Here is a 24,848-nt window from a genome sequence, read left to right as displayed (position 1 = left end):
GCCTCAAAAAAAGACATTTTAAGTAATATAGTATTTATTACAAGGCTTTTATGGACACTATTGTATTTTTCTTATCTGTTGTGTTGTGAGATCTCAACACACCTTTAATCTTCTTTCTGTTAGATTTTGTGAAAAGAAGCATAGGTACTTAAAAAAAACGTGTGTTCATATGACACATATAAAGGGTCTCACGTTAGTTAATAGTTTTAGGCTTTCTATGCTGTAGTCATAATTCTGTACTTGTGTTACATGTGATGTTGTACTCTCCGACCCTGCAATGATTCACAATAAACACGAGTAGGTGAGATGCTGCTCCACAGAAGTCTTAAAAGTTGTGCCTTCTTCTTCTTCTTCTTCTTCTTCTTCTTCTTCTTCTTCTTCTTCTTCTTCTTCTTCTTCTTCTTCTTCTTCTTCTTCTTCTTTGATGTTGCTTTATGGTCTATTTGGATTTAAATCTTGAGCAAAGTCATTTTTATTTTTTAAAAAGGTAGCAAAATGTTCTTTAAATGTATAAACTCCAAAAAGCATCCAACCATTATCCATCCAATTTCTCTCGTAGACATGTTACAATACTGCCCGTCAGTTAAACACACGTCCACTTACTGATCAAGAGGCATATTTTCTTGACAAATGCCAAAAAAAGAAACACATACTAATAATGCCCCCATCTAATTCTGCATTAGATGATCAGGCTTTTCAAATAATACCTCTGGCGTCTGCTCTCATGGGCAACCACTGATAAATTACTTATTCAAATTGCCAGCAACATTAACATAAATAGAATATCATATTCAAAGTAACATAAATAGGATTACATCTAGAGATTATGTACAGCAATTACAGTAACACAGTTACAGTGGTTTCAAAGTTAAAAAAATACTGAAAATATACGTATAAATATGATACATTGGTCCAAATCATACTGTTCCTGAAACAAATGGAGTCAGACTGTTGAAACTTGAACAACCTGAATATGTGAATCCCATACTGTAGGTGCGGAGTTAATTTAGTGGGTAAGAGACCGTTCAGGTAACTACAGATTGCCTCAACAAAGTCTCCTACTACAATGTGACACTTGGCCCGGATCATTCCACATGTTGATATAAATTTGATACACTATACTTCTCCATCTAATATAGTAGATGTGGAAGGAACATCTAATTAATACAGTCCTAATATGTTCAGTAGAGGGCGCAAGGAGACAAAGTTACACCGGATTTCGAAGCAGCTTCTCATTGGTAGAGAGCTGCTGGCTGCTGGAGATGTGAGACTGTGTTTGGCTCCTTTAGACTCTGTGTGGTGTTCCTTCATCTTTTTCTCATATGGGCAAATGAAGCTTCAGCCTCCTCTTCTCCAGCCCAGGCTGAACCCATTCTAACAACTCAGGCCGCCCCTCTGTTTAGTGTTTGAGGAGACTGGCATGCCGTTCCGATCCACACACCAGCACTTGCCCCGCTGCTTACCTCGAGACGACCAACACTGCACAAACAGAACACACAAACAGGTCATTTTTGAAGATAGAAATACAAACCACACGTCAACCACAAAGGCTTGTAAAGTGACTTCTCTGGTTTACTGTAATTAGTCTTAATTTGCAAACTCACCTGTTTTTTTCTGAAGAAGCCACGTTTGTCACAGTTGGGCATGTAGATATCCTGATTTGAGTTAAATAAATGGGCATCAAGACCTGTGATAAGTGTAGTCAGCAGTTTGCGACACGGGGCCTGTAGAAAGAGACCAACAGATACACTGAGTGTGAGCCTGATTGCATGTTATTCATGTACGCTTTCTCTAAATTATTGAGGTCATTAGATGAAGAGGATTTTTACCTCATCTGGATCCTCAGTAGGTGCTGGGTCTAGGATCAGAGACAGACAAAAACTCTCAGCATTGATCACTTATTACTGTGTGAATACCTTTTTTTCAACAACAATCATTTCCTTTCATTGTGAGGTCAGCTCCAGTTATTCTTTTTTCTCCTCAATAACAGCTTTTAGATGTGTTGTTGTTTTTTTATAATGTTCTTCCCTCTTAGTTAACTAATTGCACCAATCACACTACAAATATATGCATAATAAAACCCATATTGAAAAACAAATAAGTTATACTACTCACTACTAGTCACTGATGTTTTTGTGTAACAGGATGTGAGCAGTTGGGCAATGGAAAAAGAAACTGTGTAAACACAGGTGTGTTTCTCTGCTCAAATATTCGCTTGACTATTACAAACTCATGATCACACGCTACAGGAAGATTTATTGAACTTGTTTGTTGATTAAAGTTGAAATGTCAACCACTGACAAATAAATTAGCAACAGGTGAGTTTCCCGACACCATGAACCTGTATGCCCAAAGCCTGAAGGACTGCTTCATTCAGTGTGAACCTTACCTACAGTGTGACTATTGTCGGTCAGGCTGATGTTGCTGGCATTAATGCAGACCCCCCTGCCTTCCAGCAGGGCACGGAGGGGCCTCGGCTCATCCTCTGGAGGTGCACAACGAAGACCATGGGCACAGCTCAGAGTGTAGACCCCACATGGTTCTCCAACGGCCAGAGAGGTGGCGTTTAAATCAACAGATGGCTGAGTCTGTGTGGACTTTGGTTTACAGGTGGGACATCCTCTGGACGGCGTGGTCAGCGGCACTGGGCTCGAAAGAGCCGGCTGCAGGAGGAGCAGCAGCAGGGTGTTTAGATACAGAAGCATCTCACACTAAAAGCTGTAAATAGTCCACTCTCCTACAACCTATGAGGATCTCAGATTAGATCCACCGACTGCAATTTGTCTGTGTGTCGCAAGGTGGTTAGTAATTCCCTCAAGCCAAGACAAAGTGATAATGAGGCTGACAGACACCACTGGCAGCAGCTTTTAAAGAGCCCAAACCAGTGGGGGAAAGGTATGGGAGGGTACGTGATGGAGAATGTTAGTTTTCCTTCATCATTTCCACACACCCAAGCACACCCCGTTTCCCCTTGTCTCTGACACATACACACTCACGCATGCTCATTCCATATGTTGTCTGTCATCTTGCAGGATAGTAATGTTTTCTACAGCGACATAAATCAAAAGTGACTGCTGTGTATGCTCCTCCATTGCTCTGCCTTTTCCCCACCGAGGGGGTTGTTTATTTACAGAGGCGACACTTTCATGTAATCAACCAATCATGGCTCAGCCGGCAAGAAATTCACCATTCAAGTTTTTAAATGACTGCCATTCATCATAAAACAACAACAACATCAATTTGAATGTAGCCACATGTCTGTACAGAATTGATAAGATTCTGTGTCTTATAATCAGTCACCATTAGTTCAAGCTGAAATCTAAAAGGACAAATCAAATAAAAGTACAAAATGAAATGATATCATAAAGCCATGAGCAGTGGTGGAATCTAACTAAGCACATTATTCAAGAACTGTATTTACTGTAATGTTACACATTGTGAGATTGTCAAATTTAATACAAAACAGGTAAGCTCAAATTAAACCATTTTTTTGTACATTAATGGCTTAGTTGTTTTGCATCAGTACTGTGCAATGTGAGCTGATAATAGTACCCTGAGCATGATTTGAAATGCAGTTAAGCACATACATTCAGTAAAAAATTAAAATACTCAAAATAATACATGTACTGTGAACAAAAATACCCAATCACAGTAACAGGAGTAAAAGTAATTCGTTTCTTCCACCCTTTTCGTCCTTGTTTTTGACTTTGTTATGACTTATTTAAATAGCAACCACTAAACAAACACTTTGTTCACTGAGTGTGTTTACGGAGTCTGTAACTGCAGGGCTTGAGATTCAGAGGAAATGGCCGACACTAAGAAGCTGAAGGAGTGCCACTCAAGGTTGGATGACTAAGACATTAATAGCCACGAGCAAAAAGTCCCACCCTGCAAATTCCACCGTCTGTGAGTCACAAACAGATTTAATTAGAAGACTCGATCTTAAAAATCTGACAGCCTGTCCTCTAACTTGAAGTATTAATATCCAGCTCGTGACTGCTTTGTCTCAGATACAAATATGTTATTACAAAGGCAGCCCAATACCCATTGACAGAAAGAATATGTTGACTTAAATACCCCTTAAGTAGAGGTTAGACACTTTGATCTGAAAAGGTAGACCGCACCGAGTATCAGTTAGGGTCAGGCAATACGACCATATATAGTAATTTCCCATTTATCCCTTAATACTTTTGGATGCACAAGGCCTCTGTGGGCGATGCTGATTTCATTGGATTAGTTTGCATTATTGTTTATTTATGATTGTTGCTATGTTTTATTGTTGCTGCTTATTTTCCATTATATGCTTTTGCATGTTAATATTAAATCAAATGTACTCATTTATATCAATATCATAACATAAAATTACAACGTGATGGAAGGTTTTATCCATACTGCTCACCCCTTGTATCATTTACCAGTAGGAAGATATGCTCACAACCACATCACGTACAGAGAGATTTTTGGTAAGATAAAAAGAAACTTCATCGAACTATCCTCCTTATTAAAGAGCCTTACTGGCTAAAAAGTAAGCTACTTTGTGATTCTTGCCTTTGAAAAAATAAAACAATAGCTATTTAATTAAATATGACTGTAAAGTAGTCATTTCTTACTGCTTTTAGAACATCAGACAGTTATATTATAATTTTCTTTATTTAAAAAAGGTTTTCATAAAAACTGCTTGGCATGAGGTGACTGCTTCTTTTCTGACAAGGTCTTAAAGTCTTTCCCCTCCAGATTTTATTGATCTATGTGTAGTAAAATACACTACTCAAAATAATTAAGGGAACACATAATACTAATAATAATAAATTGAATTTGTATAGTGCTTTTCACAAACTCAAAGTTGCTTAAAACACATCATAATCTTTAGTGTACATTGTCTTGTCTTGACACCAAAATCACCAACCAATTGAGGGCTGGATTCAAAATCACACCAAAAATCTAAGTAAAAAATCTAATCACAGGCTGATCCAACTTTCGTGACTAAAGGCGACTCTTAAAATGACACAGTAGTGTGTTCGGCTCCCACAAGCCTGTATGCACTCCTGGCAACGTCTGATGAGACAACGGATGGTATCCTGGTGGATCTCCCACTAGACCTGGATAAGGGCATTAGTGAGCTCCTGGACAGTCTGTGGCACTACTTGGCGGTATCAGATGCACAGATACATAGAGTCCCAGAGGTTCTCAATTGGATTCAGGTCTGGGTAACGTGAGGGCCTGTCAATGGCATCAATGCCTTCATCGTCTGGGGAACTACCTACACACTCTGGCCACCTGACGGGCATTGTCCTACAGCAGGAAGAACCCAGGGCCCACTGCACCAGCGTAAGGTCTGACCATGGCTCTGAGGATTTCATCAGCAGCCGTCAGGGTACCATTGGCTAGCACATGGAGGTCTGTGCGGCCCTCCAAAGATACCTCCCCAGACCTTCACGGTCATGCTGGATGATGTTACAGGCAGCATAACGTTCACCAAGGCGTCTCCAGACTCTTTCACTTCTGTCACATGTGCTCAGTGTATACCTGCTCTCGTCTGTAAAGAGAACAGGGCGCCAGTGGCGGACCTGCCGATTCTGGTGTTCTCTTGCCACCTTCATGAAGTTTGGACAGAAACATGCACAACAGTAGCCTGCTGGAGGTCATTTTGTAGGGCTCTGGCAGCACTCCTCCTGTGTAGATACTAGTCCTGCTGCTGGGTTGATGCCCTTCTATGATCCTGTCCAGCTCTCCTTTTCTAACGTCTCCTGGTATCTCCTCCATGCCCTTGAGATTGTGCTAGGAGACACACCAACCCTTTTGCAACGGCATGCATGGATGTGTCATCCTGGAGGAGCTGGACTTGCTGAGCACCCTGAATGGGCTGCAGGTACCTCATGCTACCAGTAGTGACAAGAACACTAGCAAAACACAAAACTAGAGAACAGTCAGTCAGGAAGGATAAGGGGAGAGCGAATGTATATATGAAAGTTTAATTGACTCGATGTTATACAGTTATGATTATGATGAAGTGTTTCCCTAATTTCTTTTGAGCAGTGTATATTTAAAGGGCGTGTAACATCTGCTGTAAAACCAAAGAAAAATCATTTTTTAACAGCTACACACACACACACACACACACACACGGTACTGCACAGGTTAAAGACTACTCACTGTATTTATCCTCTGATGTGATTGGTTGGGAGGGCGGGACTTCCGACAGCGCAGGTTGGACATAAAGTGACAGACTTCACCTCCTTAAAATTGGAAGAAAAGCCGAAGGACGACGCGTTACACGTTTCAAAACAGTAAGGAGCCATCACGAGACAAACATGGTTTGAATGGTTTGTGAATAACCTGAGATAAAGTCACGTTTACAGTACAGTATTAGCCATAATGCGCGATAATGTTGTGTCACTGAAAGCAGCTAGCCGGCCAACCGAGTCCTGCCTGTAGTCTGGGAAATGCGAAGCTGCGTTTAGGGTAGGCTCGTACATAGGTACACGGGAGAAGTTGACACGCAACTAAAAAATATAATGGGGCGAAAGCTGGCATATTTGTTTACTTTAAAACACGTTACCAATTAGATCCTCAAATGTTTTATTCAGTCGTGTTTGGGCTGGTAACTTGGTTTTATTATCACTTTCGAAACACTAGACCATAATTCCACAGTTCAATGTCTTAAGAGCAACAGACAATCATGCTTTCTATAATGAAACTGTTTTGTCTGTGTAATACTACGCGGGGGCCTACTGTACTGTAATGATCCCCCACTGAACCAGCGAACATAAACAAATCCACACAGTAAAATACTTTTGTTGTGAGTTATGAATTTGAATGGAAAAACAAAACCTGATTGTTTTTAACAAGCTGCCTTCACCTGATACACCCTGGCTTTGATTAAATAACGTGGCACAGGAAAAAACCTAATGAACCACATGTACGCTAGTACACTAGTGTTTGTGATTGACATGGGCTATATATTTTAAATAATTTCAAAAAGCTAATCATTCCTTAGTTCCTGTATTTCAGGTTTGCAGAGTTTCTGGTTTTCTTTGTCTATAGTTAACTGAGTAGTTTTAAATAGTTGTTCTGACATTTTATATACCAAACAATTGATTGATCAATCGTGCCTGCTGGCAGTGTACAGTCACTGCCCAGGCCTTTGCTTGTCTCAGGAATGTGGGATTAAACGTAAATGGAAAATCACAAACACAACGACTCCTCACGGGAAGGGTTTGGTTTGAGGTTCAAACCCAGGTTCTTTCTTGTTGTCTGGCAACATGGGTAGTCATGTTGTGGTCAGGGATGTTTGCTGTGTTTTTAAGGAAGACCTGTACTGTTACTACATTATAACTTATCCCTTTTCCCAACAGCTCTTATGGCTATAATGGTTGACTGAGCAAACACTGGAGACATTTATTTAAATATTACAGTCAAAACATCATCAGGCACAAAGTATTTACATAAATTGATTTGTGATTTTTGTCTTCAGATAAATATCTAATGTAATATCTCTAAAGCAGTAATACATCTTTTTGATGGGTTGCCCTGTGTCCTAGATTGTGATGATTTTCAGACATGGACGACATAAACCTTCATTATCGCTTTCTGAACTGGAGGAGGCGAATTCGAGAAATTCGTGAAGTGCGAGCAGTGCGATACCGGGAGCGGCTCAAAAGGATGCTGAGAGACGGAGACATTCTGAGGTAACAGTGATGTGGCGATGTCACCATTAGAGTTTGAAATGATGTTGTTTAGTCCCTCATTTTATGCTAGAGCTCTTCCTTCCTTTTTCGCAGAAGTCAAGATTATAGTTAAGTTTTGTTTCTCTTTTTGTATCACTTCGTAGGTATCATGGGAATTCAGATGAAGTTGGCTGTTTTGTGGCGGCCAGGCCATTGTCTAGAAGAAATCGCTATTACGAAGTAAGAGTTGATCATATCCTTTCAGTTCATGGCTATTAATTCTACACAGGAGCGCCAGTGTAATCCAACATGTTTTCTGCCATTCCCACTAGTTATAGTCTGTACTGTGTTGACCAAAGGTGGGTAGAGTAGCCAAAAACTGTACTCAAACTTTGCGAAATCAAGTTAAATAAAAAGTGGTCATCAAAATAACTGCTTGAGTAAGAGTACAAAAGTATTTACTGAAAAAAATTACTTGAGTAGCAAATAACTTTGATGTGGCTGTGCATCTATTGATGGTCTTCCTCAGTTAAAGATAAACAACTCTTATATTCATTTGTGATGAAATGACAAGTCGTCATCTCCTGATTAGATAGCCACATATAGAACCGGACATTATATCCAGTCTGTAGCTCTCAAGTGTGATTACAAAATACTACATTAATATTATAGTCTGTTAAGTGAGTTAAGTGAAGACTGTTTAAAAATATACATTCTTTTCTTGTCTTATAAAATAAATGATGATTTGGTATGTTATCTTATTCTTAACTTTTACCTGAGGAAGATCATCTGTGGTTGAAACATAATATCAGTCACATCCACATGAAATAAGAGTAGTTAGTCTTTTTCTGTGTTTGCATAATTTCGTCTCTCTTCAACAGGCTGCACCAATGAGCATGACTAGTTAAATGCACACTGCATGGACACTCAATATTTACATTAAGGCAGCAAACAGACACTGCTTTCTGTCAGCTCAGCGCCAGCATGGTTCCATCCCAGGGCGTCATACTGACGCTTAGAGAAAGCCTGACTGAAGCTTTGATATATGACGCACTGGAATGAGACCAGGCTGGCTGTACTGTGCACTAAATTTATATCTGTAAATATTAGCTGCTAACACTATTTGAAAGCCATACTACCATGCTGTAGCTTCATTGTTCTGCTCTGAGTCACGAGGATGCGTGACTGCATTAGGATAAGAAGCACTAGCAGACCACCTACCTCTTAACAGACCAGGAATGCATAAAATAATAAAGAAAGAAAGGTAGCAGGATGAATGTATCCAAATGTAGCTGAGTAAAAATAATGATTTTATTTATTTTTTTTTTTAAATCTACTCAAGTAAGATGTGCAAGTATGATGCACTAAAACTACTCTGACAAGTACAATTTACTCAAAAAGTTACTTGTACATGTAAAAGAGTAAATGTAACTCGTTGTTACCCACCTCTGCTGTTGACTGCTCAGCTGTCTAATTTTGACAGGTTTTGATTTAGAAGTCTTTTAATTATGACCTTATCTAATATAAGTTTGAAAATGAGAAGGATGCGGTAATCAAACAGCCCAATTGCTCAGAATTATTTTAACATAAGTCACTTTGTTCTAAATGCAAGTGAAAAAGAATTAATCAAGAGAGGTTAAGTTGTACATACAGTACATATTATATGTAAATATCTGTATCTGCTGTTCTACAGTGAAGTTTTGACACGTGAGCTGTGTCTTCATTTCCACAATACATATTCATTCATTCATTCTTTTGTCATTGATGGACCTGTGTTCTCCTACAATCCAGTGCACAGCAGAATGGAGGAGCTCCTCAGAGCTGGAGAAAACTAAAACAATTTTCAACCACAAGACATTGGTTTTCTTGTAACTGAGGTTTCAGCTCTGACACATTTCAGAAAGAAGAAGTATTATTATTTGGTCAAAACATTCTGCAGTATATTTTAGACTGTCAGGAGTGATCCACTGTCTTGTGTCATATCCAGTCATCAGTAGATTCATTTCTTGTATACTTACTGTCAAAACAGTGTACTGTGAACATTGTGATGGTAGCGTTATGTATTTATAGTTCTATATTTTAGAGCCTTAGTATTTCTTGTGGATTTATGACACAGCCCTTGTTCTGTGTTGATAAGAGGAGCCTTGGCAGGCCATAGTGTCTGACTGGTTGATTTCATCTTGTTGATCCACAATGAAAAAGAAATCATGACACTTCCTGGGAACAGCACGTATCTGAGAAACAAAGCTCTGTTGAATTACTTGGCAGGTCTATCATACACTGTGTGTGCTTGGACAGGGCGTCAAGTAATTGCAGAAGCTAATGCGGATTCTTCAAGTCAGATATGCCATAATAATTTACACCAAAGTCAGAAGCAGGGCCAGTCGCAGCACATAAAATAGCAACTAGCACTTTGTTTTTGCACCTTTTCTTGAACAACTTTGATGTTAGGTTAGGCTGTTCAGTCAACTTAGCAAGTTCAGTTAGGGTGCAAGAAAATATGTCTTTTGATTGTGTTGTTTTTACTGTAAAGCCTTCGTCTTAAAAAGCTCAGTAGATCACACGCACATTTCCCGCATTTTTTAACATTGTTAAACATTACATTAGTTTATTTATGTTGATTTACGTCATACAAATTGTCATTCAAATGGTGTTATAAGCCCCGGTCCCCCTCATTTACTGTCGCTGTGCCTCAAGCCTTCCACTTCTAGCATGGCACACGTGACGTTTGGTTTCAAATAGCCGAATAAGTCGCTGCTCATTTCAAATCATGTGGTGGTTTGTTGATTTCACTGTTCTTGGTAATCTCGAGACTGTAGTGCACAAACATCCCAAGACAGTGACTGTTTCTCAGAATTAACCATGTTCAAACTTGCCTAACACACTTCCTGCCCCCGGTCTGACGTGTAGTGAAACAGTAACTAACACTCTCAACCTTTATACTTACGTGCGCTTCATTATGGTGACTCACTTTGTGGGAGTCACGTAGGATGGAGGAATAGTCTGTGTACATAGGCGTATGAGCTATTAAATGATAGCGAAGTGGATACTGATGGTAGATTTAAGGATTCATCTGCATGTTTTACACTGAAGCAGAAAAAAAAGGGATGGATTACTTCTCACTCTCAGGAGACCGATGTTGAGGTCATGGGAAAGAAGTTTCCTCTTCTCCTTGCCCTGGATTTGCCAGCAGTGCTCAGATTGCAGTGTGTCCATGTAGGGCTCCCTAGGGATGATGTCATATGGTCAGTATTCGGTTATGATAACAGTGGGGAAGGCAAGCTCTTTACTTTTTACAACATGCAGTTGTTTCAGGTTGGTTTGGAAATTTCATGAAGTGAAAAGAGAAGCAGTGCCAATCCAAAAGCAGGATGTAATGGCATGTACAAATATGAGGTGGAGCCTGAAGGAGCAGAGCATGAAATCTGTAAGAATTAGAGGTAGACTGGTCCACGAATTGGACTGAAATATCTCGGCAACTGTTGGATGGATTGCCATGAAATTTTGTACAGACATTTATGGTCTGCAATTCATCCCTCTGACTTTGGTTTGTCCAATACTTTATGTTTATAACTAAATACCTGAAATGTGACATTCCCATCAGCCTCAGCTGTACTTTGTGTTTAGCGCCAATTAGCCAATATTAACATGCTAACACGCTGAACTAACATGGCAAACAAACATATCTGCAAATCATCAGCATGGCAACATTGTAATTGTGACTATGTTGCCATGCTAGCATTGGCATTTAGCTCCAAGCATTGCTGTGCCCAAGTACAGCTTAACAGCGCAGCTAGCATATCTGTAGACTCTTTTTCATTGAAATATAAAGTAGTGTTGGCTGCATAAACATGACCTGTGGTCGTATAACATCCACCACAAGAAAATCAAAGAAAAATACATAAATCTGCACCATCACCCTCACTGTACCCCTCTCATACTCCTCCTTTTCCTCTGTCTCTACACAGTTTGTTCTGCTTATGCTAACTGACAATATAAAAGCCTCCCACACATGATGTGTTATGAGTCTTTTAAATTCAAAGTTGGTGTCCAGGGATGAGTCAGAGGAAGAAGAAAATGACTCCTTACATTATTTTTAGAAGAAACATTAATATGTAAAGCCACTTACTATGTTTTGATGCTCACATCTCTGAATAAGAGGCTGTTAGTCGAATGTAATGACACCCTTCCACTCAAAATTGGGTACATTATTGTTTGAAGACATCACAAAGATAATATTGTTTTCCCCGCTTGTTTTCTGGGACAATTCAAACTGTGCTCTTTGCAGGTGACGATCATTGATACAGGAGTGAGGGGAATGATTGCTGTTGGTTTGGTGCCTCAGTTGTACAAGCTGGACCATCAGCCGGGCTGGCTCCCACATTCTGTGGCTTTTCATGCTGATGATGGCAAGTATGTGACAATGATGATTTTATTTACATGTGATGTACACTGAACATGTTGTCAATGGTACATGGCATGGAGATGCAGCAGAACAACGAACTAACACAACGCAATGTTGTACACCTCATGTAGGTTTTGCTTAAACTCACAGAACACATTTGATCATGTTTCCTAAAGGATAGGTTCACAATTTTTCCCGTCTGACAAACGCCATGTACCCATGTGAATGTTGTATGGAGATACATTTATCTCAGTATTGTTTGTGTGAACAGATCAACAATCTGTGTGTAAATGTGGAATTTGTAGATACAACCTCCAGAAATAGAAAAAAACCCATTTGTAAACTCACAAAAATATTCTGGAAATATAAAACTGATCTGCAAATACACAGATTCCACACAAAAAAAACAACAAACGTTGGATGAATTTAGGTGATTTACACATAAGCCAAACATTTACAACTTTCGAACAGGCATTTGTGAATCCAGTTTTTATTTGTGGATTTCAATTCTACGCTTGTGGATTTTCATTTTACACACACCGAGTTTTGAGACACACTTTCCACCAGTCCGAACGAAAATCCGCGTGTATCACTCTTTTTGGATCGTGATCACCTGCTGACGACGTCATTTCCACATTTAATCACCAGGAAGTCAGCTTTTTTTTTTTTTATATAGTATGCCTTCATTAGAGCTTTGACAGTTGAAAGATGAAATGATGGGAGAGTGAGATCTAGAACGACATGCAGCAGAGAGTTCAGGCTGGATTCAAGGTAGTTTCGGTTCATGGCAGAGGTCCTTAGGTCAGCAGCGCTCATCATTATCTTTAAAAAATTCAGTAATATTACAAACACTAGGTATTAGTGTAAATTAATTACATTTATTTTATTTGCCCAGGACAATAATCATATGGTATGAAGCACAAGATCTAACAAATAACAAAAAGGCAAAATGACAAATGATGGCATACTGCTTGGTAAACAACAAATATTACTTAAACAGAGGAAGAACATTCTTCCAAAAGTATAAATATTTCTTCTTTATTTTTTGTATTCATTAGAGTCTTGAGGGCTGGTGGGTTTAGAGTGGGCGTCAAAGATAAGCTCCATCACCAGGACACTCACAATAAACTCACCACCCCTCATTCCATCAACGGCCAGCCAGTGGACATGGTGGAGAGCTTTAAGTGCCTCAGCGTCATCCTGGACAATAAACTGAGCTTTGATCACCACATCACAGACATCCATAAAAGCTGCCAAACACTCGTAGAGCACACACCATAGCACATGACCCCTGCCACCCCCTCAACCCTGCTTTAACCTCCTCCCCTCTAGCCCCAGATACAGACAGGAAAAAAAACACATGAGTGCTTTAAATAGCCTGGGCACACTCTAAAAGACTTGTGTTGTTGTACTGTTTTTATTTGTTTATACCTTGTTTTGAATGTTATTTTTGTGTACAGACTATGAAAACAAATTTCCACAAGAAAGAATGAATCTGACTGACTGTGAGCATGTTGTGAGTGTCTTCTGGTGTTTCTTTGTGAACATCTGCATCAACATCTGAAAATAATGAGCCTTAATGATTAGCCATTCAACCTCTCCCACCTATCTTTCCACAGGCTGTATAATGGCAACACTGTAGGACAGCAGTTTGGTCCAAAATGCTGCAGAGGTGACCGAATCGGTTGTGGAATATCCCTGGACTCTGATGATGGACAGTTAACTGTGTTTTTTACCAAGAATGGCAAAGAAGTGAGTGCTCCATCACCATCATATTTCTTTACCTTAGACAGAATTTATTCCACCATTACAATTTGTGAATTTATTCATAGTTCCAAGCTACTTTTCCAGTACTGTATCTGAATGTGTGCCTAGGTCGGCAGTGTGGAAATCCCAGCATCTCCTGATGCTCTCTACCCTGCTGTGGGAATGCACTCTCTGGGGGAAGAAGTGCTGTTGGACCTGAACGCTGAATGGGGGATGGAGGAGGATGATGGACAGATGATAGTGGATAGCCATGAAGAGGACTGGGGCCGTCTTCATGACGTCAAGGAAACCGGCACGGTTAGTCCTGTTGCAGAGAGATAAACAAACAAAAACTAAAAAAGTGTGTGTGTGTGTGTACACGCACAAATTAAGGGAACACTTAAAGAGCTCACGTAAAGCTTTTTGGCTTTTTCCCTCTTTTTTATTGAGTTATGTACCTTTTTTGTACATGTAATAGGTTTGCAAAGTGAAAAAGCTCAAAGTCCACCCAAAGGGAGTTCCCATCTCCCACAGAAAACACTGCTCTGAACTGCCTGAAACAGCTCGTTTGTAGTCCAGCCTTTTCTTCCGCTTTGCTGTGACATCACAGCGAAACATGCGTCATAACGCTCGCCAAGCGGCTTGTCAGATACACCCTCAAAAACACTAGTGGAAAAACAGTGAGCTAGAGCACACACTCTCCTCTCCCTTCCAAACACTAGCTACCCTCCGGGCAGTCAATGGACATAAAGTTGTTACTGTGATGTAGAGACAGAGCTCAGTTAAAACTTTGAGATTGAAATGAAAATTAAACCATGTCAACCTGTTCTGGTACAACCCCTAAATAAGATTATGAACCTGAAAATGTGCATAATATGACCAACCGATTGAGGATCAGATTTAACCCCTTGATGCCTGAATTTATTGACAATGAAAAATTTTTAAAAATTATTAATGTTTTCATTTGCTTTCAGGTTGATGTTAAATTAAGTGGAAATTGTTAATTTGTCTAAAGAACATAGAAAATATATACATTCAGGTATTATGTAGGTATAGAAATCTAAGTTACAAAAAATTAAATCACAGGCTGATCCAACTTCCGTGACTTTCATCACGGCAACTCATAATGTGACTCAGTGGTGTGTATGGCTGTCTGGGCATGCTCCTGATGAGACAGCTGATCCTGTGTCCTGGGTGATCTTCTGCCAGACCCGGATCAGGGCATCTGTGAGCTTCTGCACAGTCTGTGGCACAACAGGTTGTCTCCCTCATAAACGTTCATACTGGTATCTGTGGAGGATGAAGAGGGAGAACCTGCAGACACCAGATTATGGGTATAGAATACATCAGAAAGCTTTAATAAAAAGGGCTCTATGTAGTTTTTCAATGAAATCTCTTGTTAATAAATCAAAATTTCTACTGCCTCATTGTCAATTGGCTGTAGCCTCACACGCCTGTTTTCTCAGTTGCTCGCAACAGCCACTATTCTGCTTTTAATGTGAAGGTGTCGGGTCGGGTTGTAGCTACATGCGCTCTCCCGAGTTTCTCTCCGACTACAGCTAATGAAATGCAGTCAGCTAACACCATAAAAAGACGCTCCCACCACAACAAACACGGCAACGTAAACTCCATGTAAGGATAAAAAAAACAACAATAAAGTTGTTGTGCTGAAGCCCATCAGGCCCAACTAGAATCAGATTGACATTGGGTGAAAACACGGTCAACAGCAGAAAGGCTGGAGTCACGGAGAGAGGTACGTTAGTTCGCCGATTAACAACGACAAGTTGATAACGTTATCCGGTGCAAAGTTGTATCGCTTTCTACATGACTTCACCAACTAACACGACCCATATTAATATCCTGTGTAACACCGGTATTATGTCAAAGTGTTGATTTAGCCTGCAAGAAATTATGTAACAGTACAAAGCAAATGTGGAGCAATTTGTGTTTATGCTAGCCTTGATGCAAGGCAGCTACTTTAGCACGGATCTACCGCTGTTTGCTTGGTAACGTTCAATTTAGATTTATTGACGTTTTACCGATACTCTGCACAGTTTTACAGATACTCTACACACTTTCTTCACCGTCTCAGTCGCTGTAACTTACTTGACCCTCATAATATACAATAATGCAACATAACAGCACAGGAAAACAACACGGTGGAAGACCCATTCATTTCAGTAATGTTACTTACTGCGATGTAAATGTTATAATTGTGGCAACAATCTAATTTAAAATATTCAGTCCATTGTGAGTATGAAAATGTTATCGGAGTGCAGTCCATGTTCTCCATGCAATCATTGGTGAACTCTTTTAACAAAGAGTTTAGAAGAACACATAACCCTAGCCTGTGTTTATTTTGGCCAACATGTCCAAGATCTGACACATGAAGTCACATACCAACAAAAATCAGAAAAATCCATATTGAAGGTCGATAAGACAAAGTCCTAAACAATATCAGAGAGTCGATAGAGACATTCAGACGTAAATATTAGGTTTTACTAAATACCTAAAGGGAAAAAAAAGAAAAGAAGAGATAAACAATATAACCAATATTTAATCTGACATGCTCCTTGACCTCCTCTCTCTCTCCCTGGTTGGGTCTTAACCGCTCCCTGTGACGGCAGGGCTGCAGTGTTTGTGTCTGACTCAGGCGTAAGTACGCACAAAACCTGAATTGAAAGAGGAAGGCATCACAGCTGAATAGCCTTTAGGCAGGAGCCTTAATGCCACCCACACATTTAATTATCCTTTATTTCTACAAATTTGGCCCTGCCCTGGATGAATGCAGGCCTCACAACATGCTGTCAGATCTCCCTGCAACTCATCAATCACACATGTGCACGTCTTTAACACTACATGAAAGCTGTCGGGGAAAAAACAAAACATGACGGTAACAAAGCAAGGGTGGTGATTTTCTGGAGAGCCGTCCGTGTGCTTTGATGTTTTATTGTAATTTTTAAGTTTTTGGATTACAGTGTTTGACTTCCTGGTGTCTGGGTTTCTTTCTCTATTTGAGCCCCATTCGGAGTTTCTCTCAATTTGTCCAATATTAACACACACACTGACAAAAAAGGAAGGAAATGTATTAAGAAAACACCAGTTCTCCAGAAAGGAGTCAGACTGTAAATGCTAATTAATGAGAATAATTTAAATAGGTGTATGGTTTAAGAAAGCAAACCAGCATCATGTTGTTATTGGTATAATCTGCTTTGTTAATGAAGGTAGAGTGAATTTAACTGGGCAAATTGGTAACCATGTTAGTAATAAGATGTTGGCCCAAGACACCCGTGGAGTATGATTGTTTTTTTGTTTCTACTAATGTAGTTATCTTCAGACGGTTGTATTGTGGTCTCATATGTTCATCTGCCGCTCTGATGACTTTTGGGAAGGTCACTCTGTAAACGGATTCATCTTTGGTGGTGTTGATTTCCTCTGCTGCATGTAGTAAACAGTTATGCTATCTCTGCTGGCTTTGCTTCAAGTACCCAAACAGTACGGCAGGGATGACGAATCCAAATCCTGGCCTATTTTTCCAGGAAAGAAAGAACTGCGTGATGTTGCGACCTATTTTTTCCATCTCATCATCAAACATCCCTAATAGGATAACATGTGAATAAAACATGCTCTCTCATCTTATTCAACTCCGGTCTCTACCGACCTGAGAAGGGAGCAGCCACCAAGCCAGTGCAAAATCGGACATGCTATCACTAGCAGTGAAACGCATTGTACAGTCTGGGGAGTTTGTGAGTCATTATAATAATTTGAGTAAACTCATCCTCCAGTTTTGTTGACATACCTAATCATACAGTAGGTTTAAGGTCTGCTTGACTAAAGCTAGGTGATGTTTACTTATAGTTATTTAAGTAATTGAAGTAATTTATTACACTTATACAGAATTATTCTGGTTTAGATCTAAAATTTTGTTTATAATGAATTTGCATTAAATAGCAAAGTAGGTAGTTTTTATTCCGCATTGACTCCAACACACTGAGCTGAAAAAAAACAATGAAAGTAATGCACTATGCATTATGGAGGTTAGTGGAACAGAAGCTATCCTAGAAATGCGGCAGGACTTCAGCTCTCTATATGGGACAGTTTAAAGCGAGCCTACAAAACAGCAGCTGATTACAGGATAATGTTATATGCTAAAACAATATGTTATAGTAACACAAGTAGAGAAGGGTCATAATGTCTGCTAACTGACTCAGTAAGGTCAGACCTGTCTACTTAAGTTAGCTAACATTAGCCACCATAAACTACTGGTCATACTAGACCAGGTAAGGCTGTAGAAGAAAACCCCTGAATGTATTGAATTGAGTTTGAATGTGTTTTGTTGCTAATGATTTCAGCTTTTCATCTCTAGGACTAAAATTATGTTATTTCTTCTTTCAAAAGACGCATAGCCTTGTGGCATTCCTTACAAAGTTGTGGCAAATGCAAAGCGAATGTTAAAACATTTAACATAATTAGCAAGCACTTTCCTTTACAGCAGCCATGAAGCTTTCACTTTTTTGGCCCCACAACAAATGAAAATCTAATAATCACTCTTCTTTTAGCAGCTCCTGAGAGAAATGTCTGTTTTTACCTACTAGATGCTCCACTATCAGCTAGCTAGTCGCTAACTTAGTCTGTCCATGAGCTAATAGAGGCTAAAAGGCACATAGTCATTTGATCCATTGTTAAATATTGATTGGTGCAGCTTTAAATTTACCTGAAATTAAGTGTTTAATCATTAAAGTCATAGCAGACTGTAGTAGTTAAGTAGAAAATAAAGGGCTTTTGTTAAATAGTGAACATGAAAAAAAAATGACCTCAGACTCCTTTGGGTACAACATGATATTGTTTTCATATCAATTCTATTTCACATTCTCATGCTAGGATGCTAACAACTGTTTAGAGACGTGAATCCAGTTTCTCTGTTGTCCGGTCATAATCTGTGTGTGTCTGCTTTACTTCCACAGCTGCTGGAGTACGTGGGTAAAGGGAAGAGCATCGTGGACGTGGGCTTGGCTCAGGCCCGTCGGCCTCTCAGCACACGCTTCCACTACTATGAACTGGAGATCACAGATGCTGGAGAGAAGTGTTACATCGCCCTGGGGCTGGCACGCAGGGTAAGAGCCTCCTCGTTGACACACCGTCTTAGTTACTGCACATACACTGTGGTTATCTGACAGTAAAGAGACCCCCCCCAACACACACACAGAAACACAGACACAGACACACACACACACACTAACCTCATCATCGCTGTTCCTCATACGCACCACTGCTCTCACTGTTTCCAGTCTGAGTGATGGATGACCGAAAGAGGAAAAGCTAACAACAGAATAAATATTTTCTCATTCAGCCCCACATCTGGTTTTCCATAGAAAGCAGTTTGTTCCAAAAATCTGATTGTTGAGTTTGTCTGAGTTTCTTCCTGTCACCGTACACAAGAAGGTAAAAATAGAAGAGAATTAAAAGTATGCAGTTCCTCAGGCTAAGCAATTAAAAGTTAATCAGTTTATTAATTTGGCTCAGTTAAGTGTTTTTAATCAGAAATGTTGACAGCAAGTGATGATCTTATTTTGGAAATAAGTTGGGTCTGAGAGGAGACTTGTTGAAGTTTTACACCACAGACATGCAGTCAGCTGCCTTTAGCCTCTCATGAAATCATCATGAGCTCGTGTGCACTTTCTATTTTAATATTTATACAATAGCGTAATTACTAACAGATAGATATGAAATGAAGTACGGCTCAGATAAGGCTGCTCTCTCCGCTGGGACTCTCATTTTCAGTTATTTGACACTAATTGATTGAGCGTCAATCTTGCTAATCACACTGCTGTTTTGCCAGCGGTGATGGTGCTCACAGTCTGGGAGGTAGCGGATCCCTGTAGCACTCGCCCTTGACATTAAGCTCCCCCTGACCCACCTGCCCCCCTCAGCTGTTAAGTTACTGTGTGTGTGTGTGTGGGCATGTTGCGCCCTCGGGTCAGGCAGCGTGGAGAACACAGCTCTGTCATTTCGCTGATTGTTTTCCAGGAATTGTTTTTCTCCATGTGTCTGCGGTTTGGTGGAACATTGTAAATCCATCAAACGGTCATTCCTGAGGTTTTGCTCCATCCCCCGTCATCTCCTGCAAGACGCAGCAGTCTGCTGATGGGAAGCAACTCTCTCTAAGAAAATCAAAACAAAGGTGTCTCTCTCTCTGTCTCTGGGTAACACATGCTTAACAGTTACTAGTTGCTCAATGGTTGCTTAAACTGGATAAAGGAGCAATTGTTTATGGTGCATTCCTTTTCTCTCCTGTTCCTTCGGGGAGAAAAAGTCTTAGGTTTTCTACACACCAGTCATTACCAACACCGTATCTCTTTAATTCTGTGGTATTCCTTCAGTCTTCTCATGCCTCCTCCTTCCATCACTTAGTTTCCTTATGTGCCCATCATCACATCAGTGCTCTGCTTACAGTGGCTTAAATGGTTACTTAGACCGCCTAGAATTAGCCCACTGTTTTAAACCTACTTGTGTGTACATAATCTTGTTTCAACTTAGTTGTCACGTTTTTAGCTGTAAGTCTATTTCAATCTGTCTTCCTTGTAAATTGCTCTTGGAAGTACATCGAGAGCAACTTAAACCGGAGTCAGATTCTGTGAATGTGTACGCAGACTTGGCCAATAATGCTGATTCTGAAATGGTGAATCACAAATCACTTTCTCTTTTGTTTCACAGGACTACCCCAAAAACAGACATCCAGGTTGGAGCAGAGGGTCCATAGCCTATCATGCAGGTGTGTTGTGGTTGGTGCTTGATGATATGTATCAGTACCATTCATCATTATGGGCAGTACCAGTGTCTTCTGTTCAGTTGTATATTTTGTAGCATACACATTCATTGTGTCACCAACAGTTACATTGTTAATGCCACCAAACTGTCACATGCGTCTGGCAATGTTAGAAAGTACAGCTCTGTCAGTATTTTATTATTATTGATAGCCATGTCAATAATAATTAAATATTTAAAGGGTTGTTATTGATGTCTGTGTTGCGTTCTTTGGCTTCCACTAGCCAGAACAGGGCAATGCTGAAAACTGTTTCCACTAAACTTACATGTATTATTTTTCCGAGTTAATATTTGATGCTCTGTGTCTGCGTGGGTTTCCTCTGGTTGCTCTGGTTTCCTCCAGCAGTCCAAGTCACGTAGGTCAGGTGAACTGGAAATGCTAAATTGCCTGTAGGAGTGAGTGGGAACTAATTTGTCTGTCTGTACAGTGTGTGTCGGTTGAACAGGACCAGTGGTTCAGAAAATGAACGGGCAAATGTGACGTCACACTGCTCAACCAAACAAAAAGAGCAATGGCAGACGTTGTTTTGTGTTTTGAAAGTTGCATCTCTGGCTTGCATGTATGTGACGCAAAGCACTGATCCGCTGTTGTTCTTCGTAGATGATGGCAAGTTGTTCCAGGGCAGTGGGGTCGGGGATGCCTTTGGACCACGCTGCTTTGAAGGCGACATTATGGGCTGTGGGATCATGTTTCCACGCGACTACAGCCTTGATGGTGGAAGTGAACATCATTATATTGTTTCCAAAAGCACTGTGCCTCATCATGTTCAATCTCTAATTGTCTTTCTGGGTTCTTTCAGATGAAGTGGATGACTGGGACTTCGATGTGCTTCCCAAGGCCAGTGAGGTTCAGAATGACTTGTATGCAAGCAATGACGATGAGGAAGATGAGCGAGAAGATATGGAGGGGAGAAAGGTCATGGTGAGATGCTGTCAAAGTCCAAGAATATAAAACCAGGGACTCTTAAACCTTCAATGCATATTGTTGCATGATTTTCTTTGCTGTCGCCTTGTGTTTGAATAGGTGTTCTTCACCAGAAATGGAAAGGTGGTGGGCCGGAAGGAAGTGGCCTTACCTGTAGGAGGCTTGTACCCCACGATTGGCATGATGAGCACTGGGGAGAAGGTCAGAGTGGACCTGCACCCCCTCAGCGGCTGAGCAGAGTGGAGGAAATGAAAACCAAGTGGTGAAATCAGAGTAAGGATGAATGATGGAGCTCCGGTACATTTTGGAGATCAGAAAATACATAGTACCTCCAAGATGTTACTTGAAAAGTCACTGACCGTGGCTCCCTCATGCTGTAAGAATGATCAAACATTCTGGCAGAAAGTTTTTCAGTAAGAGTGATCAAAATAATGCAGGTTAATGTTACATGCGTGCCTCAGAGAAGTGCTTCATAATGAAAATGTTTTACAGGAAACTGTTAAACCATGGGTTTGTAAGGGTAAAGCACTATTTTTGACAATGCCATCACACAAAGTAAAGTTAATAAAATAACATGCCAAAAAAGGGTCTCACCAGAATAATGAATGTAAAAATCCAATTAGAGCCCAGGTAACAAGTGGACCCTCTTATCAGCAATAATAAATTTCAACAGCGCCACTCTCACAGCCTGCAGTCATATTGTGCTTGTTACCGGAGGTCTGCTGTTCTTCTCCCTGTTGGTGGTGCGTTACTGACACTCAGTGGTGAGTGTGATAGTCTAAATAATGCTCATAAAGTCTTCCAAAAAAAAAAGAAGAGTAGTGCACTGAATTAACCGTGAGTATAAGTAGCTGCTTTATGGCTGTGGTTCTGTACGAGTGTTTGTGCTTGTTCAGACATGGGAGTCATTATGGCATATTTTCTGGCAGCCGTGCAAACCGCATGCAGTAGGAATTATGGGATAATTAAATGTAATAACAATTTATTGAAATTAAATCCAAACCATCATTACGACCTATAACTGTTAAAATGGAGTAAGCAGTTTTAAAAGCAAAAAATCCAAATCATGTTTTTATATCATGACTAGCTGTAGTCGTTTTTTAAATCAGGTATAGTTTTAACCAAATTGTAGACGATGTACTGTCTTAATCACGCCAACAATTTAGGGATAAACATTTGTGACAGTAAAACCAAAATCATGTTAGAGGAAGAACACCAAACATATTTAGACCAACAATTACCGAGGTGACCGTATGAGTGTTGACATATCAGCATATTGCTTTGAATGTGTTTTTCCAATATAGAGACATTTGGTGTCAACGTGTACCTACACACGTTCTTCAATCATGAATCTTACAGTTTGCCTTACACACACACACACACACAGAAACCAAGAAGATCTCTATATTTAAGTTAACAAAAGTAACTCGCAAACCAAACCCAGTTTAGCCTTCACAGAAGAAAATACACATTTTCATGATATGAGTCGTGATATTGAATGTATTTTCTGTGAGGCATTTTGGATGAAATGGATACCAAATGTCTCAAAAAGGGAAACCTGTGAGGAGCAATTCTCTTGCGTCTTAAACTCTGTCAGGGCAAGAATAATTGAGGACTAAACATGGTATAGCTGTAAATATGTTGTTAGTGCAACATTTGAATATTTTGCTAAAGATCTGAATGTTGAAAGTGAAGCCATACTGTAACAGATATATATGCTGCTCTCAGGTATATTTGACAATCCAAATAAAATACCTTGTCTTTTCTATGGGTTTTTGTGATTTTGCTGTGAGTTGAAATCAACCAGTGATTTCCACAAACCTGTAACACATTTTTTATTTTATTTTTTATTTTTTGGGTCACAAACTGGGTTATTATTTTCCTAAGGAATCGATCTTTTTAAAAGTTAAGAAAACTTTGACTGTTTCCCCCGACTCTTTACAATGGTAAAAATGTAGTTCTTTTTACACACAACACCTACCGTTTACCAAATAAAGGTGCTGCTTCTAGTATCAATTCAAACTACACTTATAACAGGCCTCTCTGCAGATGTCTGTGCTACATGTTGAGATATATTAATAAAAAAATATAAGAATAGGCTGTAATTTAGAAGGGTTTTCATTTTACCTGTATTTCTGTGTATTATTTTTTCCATTTTTTATTTGTTATAAACATAACTTCATTGACGTTGTTGAAGTTTTACAACCAGAGTGCTTTTAAAATGTTTGACCTGAGCAAAGTGCCTGTGTGAATTGGTCCAGTCTGGACCCTGATACACCTGGTAGTAGGACCCAGGTGTAGGTTTTTAGTTTATGCTGACTCTGAAGTTAGTGGAACCACGTTCACACTGAAAACCTCCCTCCAAAGATGCCACATGTCTGTAAGTCACAGAAAGGATCTGAAAACACCTCATTGGATCCATGAAGTGGACTCCATATCCTGCCAGGATATTCATTTGAATAAGGAAGAATTGCATCCATGAGGTGTCTCCATGGTCAGCAAGAAAATGTAAAGACTCTGGTGTTCATGTGATGCTCATGTGCTGCTAATATCAGCCTGTACTGTAGACAGGGTGTACTTGTGTCATTTTTCACAATCATTGTCTAGTTTTGGTGATTCATCATCTTAGTTCACGGGAGCTAATAATGGTGTTACTGTTACTATTCAGCCCTACTTTGTCTTTTGTGTAATAAATCATGAATGAAGTTGAATCAGGCCAAAAATAATTTTAAAATATAAAGAATATTTATATTCACTGCACCAATGACTGCTTTTGCTCTTTTCTGTTGTGTGAAGTTTCATGATAACTTTTATTGCTGTGTGTTGACTTAAAATGCAAATTAGATAATCTTAGATGTTTTTTAAAATGAAAACCAATATTTCAATCCAGAAATTGTGTAGAATGTGTGTTGTAGTACCGGGGTAAAATTATGAAAAAAACAAATCTTATAGCAGGTGATGAATTGAAGAAGCTGTTCTGAGAAGTATATAAATTATGGCATAAATTAGGGCTTTTTGAAGTTGGACATTTTGTGTCAATGTCTCGGGTGTACATGTACATTAATAATACATATGTCAATAAATTAAGTACTTACAAGAGTGGTGCTTATAACTCAAAAGTGAGAACTGCATAACATCGTGCTGACTATGTGAGCATCAATATTGTAAAATCTGAAAAGTCTATTTAACCAAATTCTGTAAAGGAGATATCAGTCATCCAGTTAAAAGTGACCTTGGCTTAACTGTTATCATGGCTGTCTCTTCTCAAATGGAAATGAAT

The 24,848-nt window shown here is 39.6% G+C and overlaps 2 protein-coding genes across 3 annotated transcripts; one reads left to right on the top strand and one right to left on the bottom strand.

Annotated features, from left to right (window-relative positions):
- Positions 1 to 12: 12 nt before the first annotated feature.
- On the bottom strand, positions 13 to 6,479 carry LOC119885839 (insulin-like growth factor-binding protein 5). 2 transcript variants are annotated; one of them, XM_038696128.1, is made up of 5 exons: positions 6,154 to 6,479; positions 2,390 to 2,663; positions 1,830 to 1,858; positions 1,605 to 1,724; positions 13 to 1,479 (listed from the first exon to the last, which is right to left on the bottom strand). In XM_038696128.1, exons 1-5 carry the CDS (start codon positions 6,214 to 6,216, stop codon positions 1,375 to 1,377), a joined length of 591 nt encoding a protein of 196 aa, XP_038552056.1. In that variant the 5' UTR covers positions 6,217 to 6,479; the 3' UTR covers positions 13 to 1,374. The 2 variants fall into 2 exon arrangements, with proteins under 2 accessions (XP_038552056.1, XP_038552057.1); XM_038696129.1 differs by lacking the exon at positions 6,154 to 6,479 and having other exon boundaries at positions 2,390 to 2,823.
- LOC119885836 (SPRY domain-containing protein 3-like) lies at positions 6,180 to 24,667 on the top strand. The gene is made up of 11 exons (XM_038696126.1): positions 6,180 to 6,287; positions 7,542 to 7,688; positions 7,832 to 7,907; positions 11,956 to 12,080; positions 13,692 to 13,824; positions 13,948 to 14,136; positions 18,783 to 18,932; positions 20,533 to 20,590; positions 21,245 to 21,358; positions 21,444 to 21,565; positions 21,668 to 24,667. The coding sequence occupies exons 2-11, from the start codon at positions 7,561 to 7,563 to the stop codon at positions 21,800 to 21,802; spliced, it is 1,230 nt and encodes a 409-aa protein (XP_038552054.1). The 5' UTR covers positions 6,180 to 6,287; positions 7,542 to 7,560; the 3' UTR covers positions 21,803 to 24,667.
- Positions 24,668 to 24,848: the final 181 nt, after the last annotated feature.

The sequence above is a fragment of the Micropterus salmoides genome, unplaced genomic scaffold, assembly GCF_014851395.1.
Source record: "Micropterus salmoides isolate LMB-PRFRI ecotype aquatic unplaced genomic scaffold, ASM1485139v1 Ms_hic_scaffold_4, whole genome shotgun sequence".
NCBI lineage: Eukaryota > Metazoa > Chordata > Actinopteri > Centrarchiformes > Centrarchidae > Micropterus > Micropterus salmoides.
The sequence above is the reverse complement of the archived record's forward strand: the minus strand, read 5'-3'. Positions and strand labels throughout refer to the sequence as shown.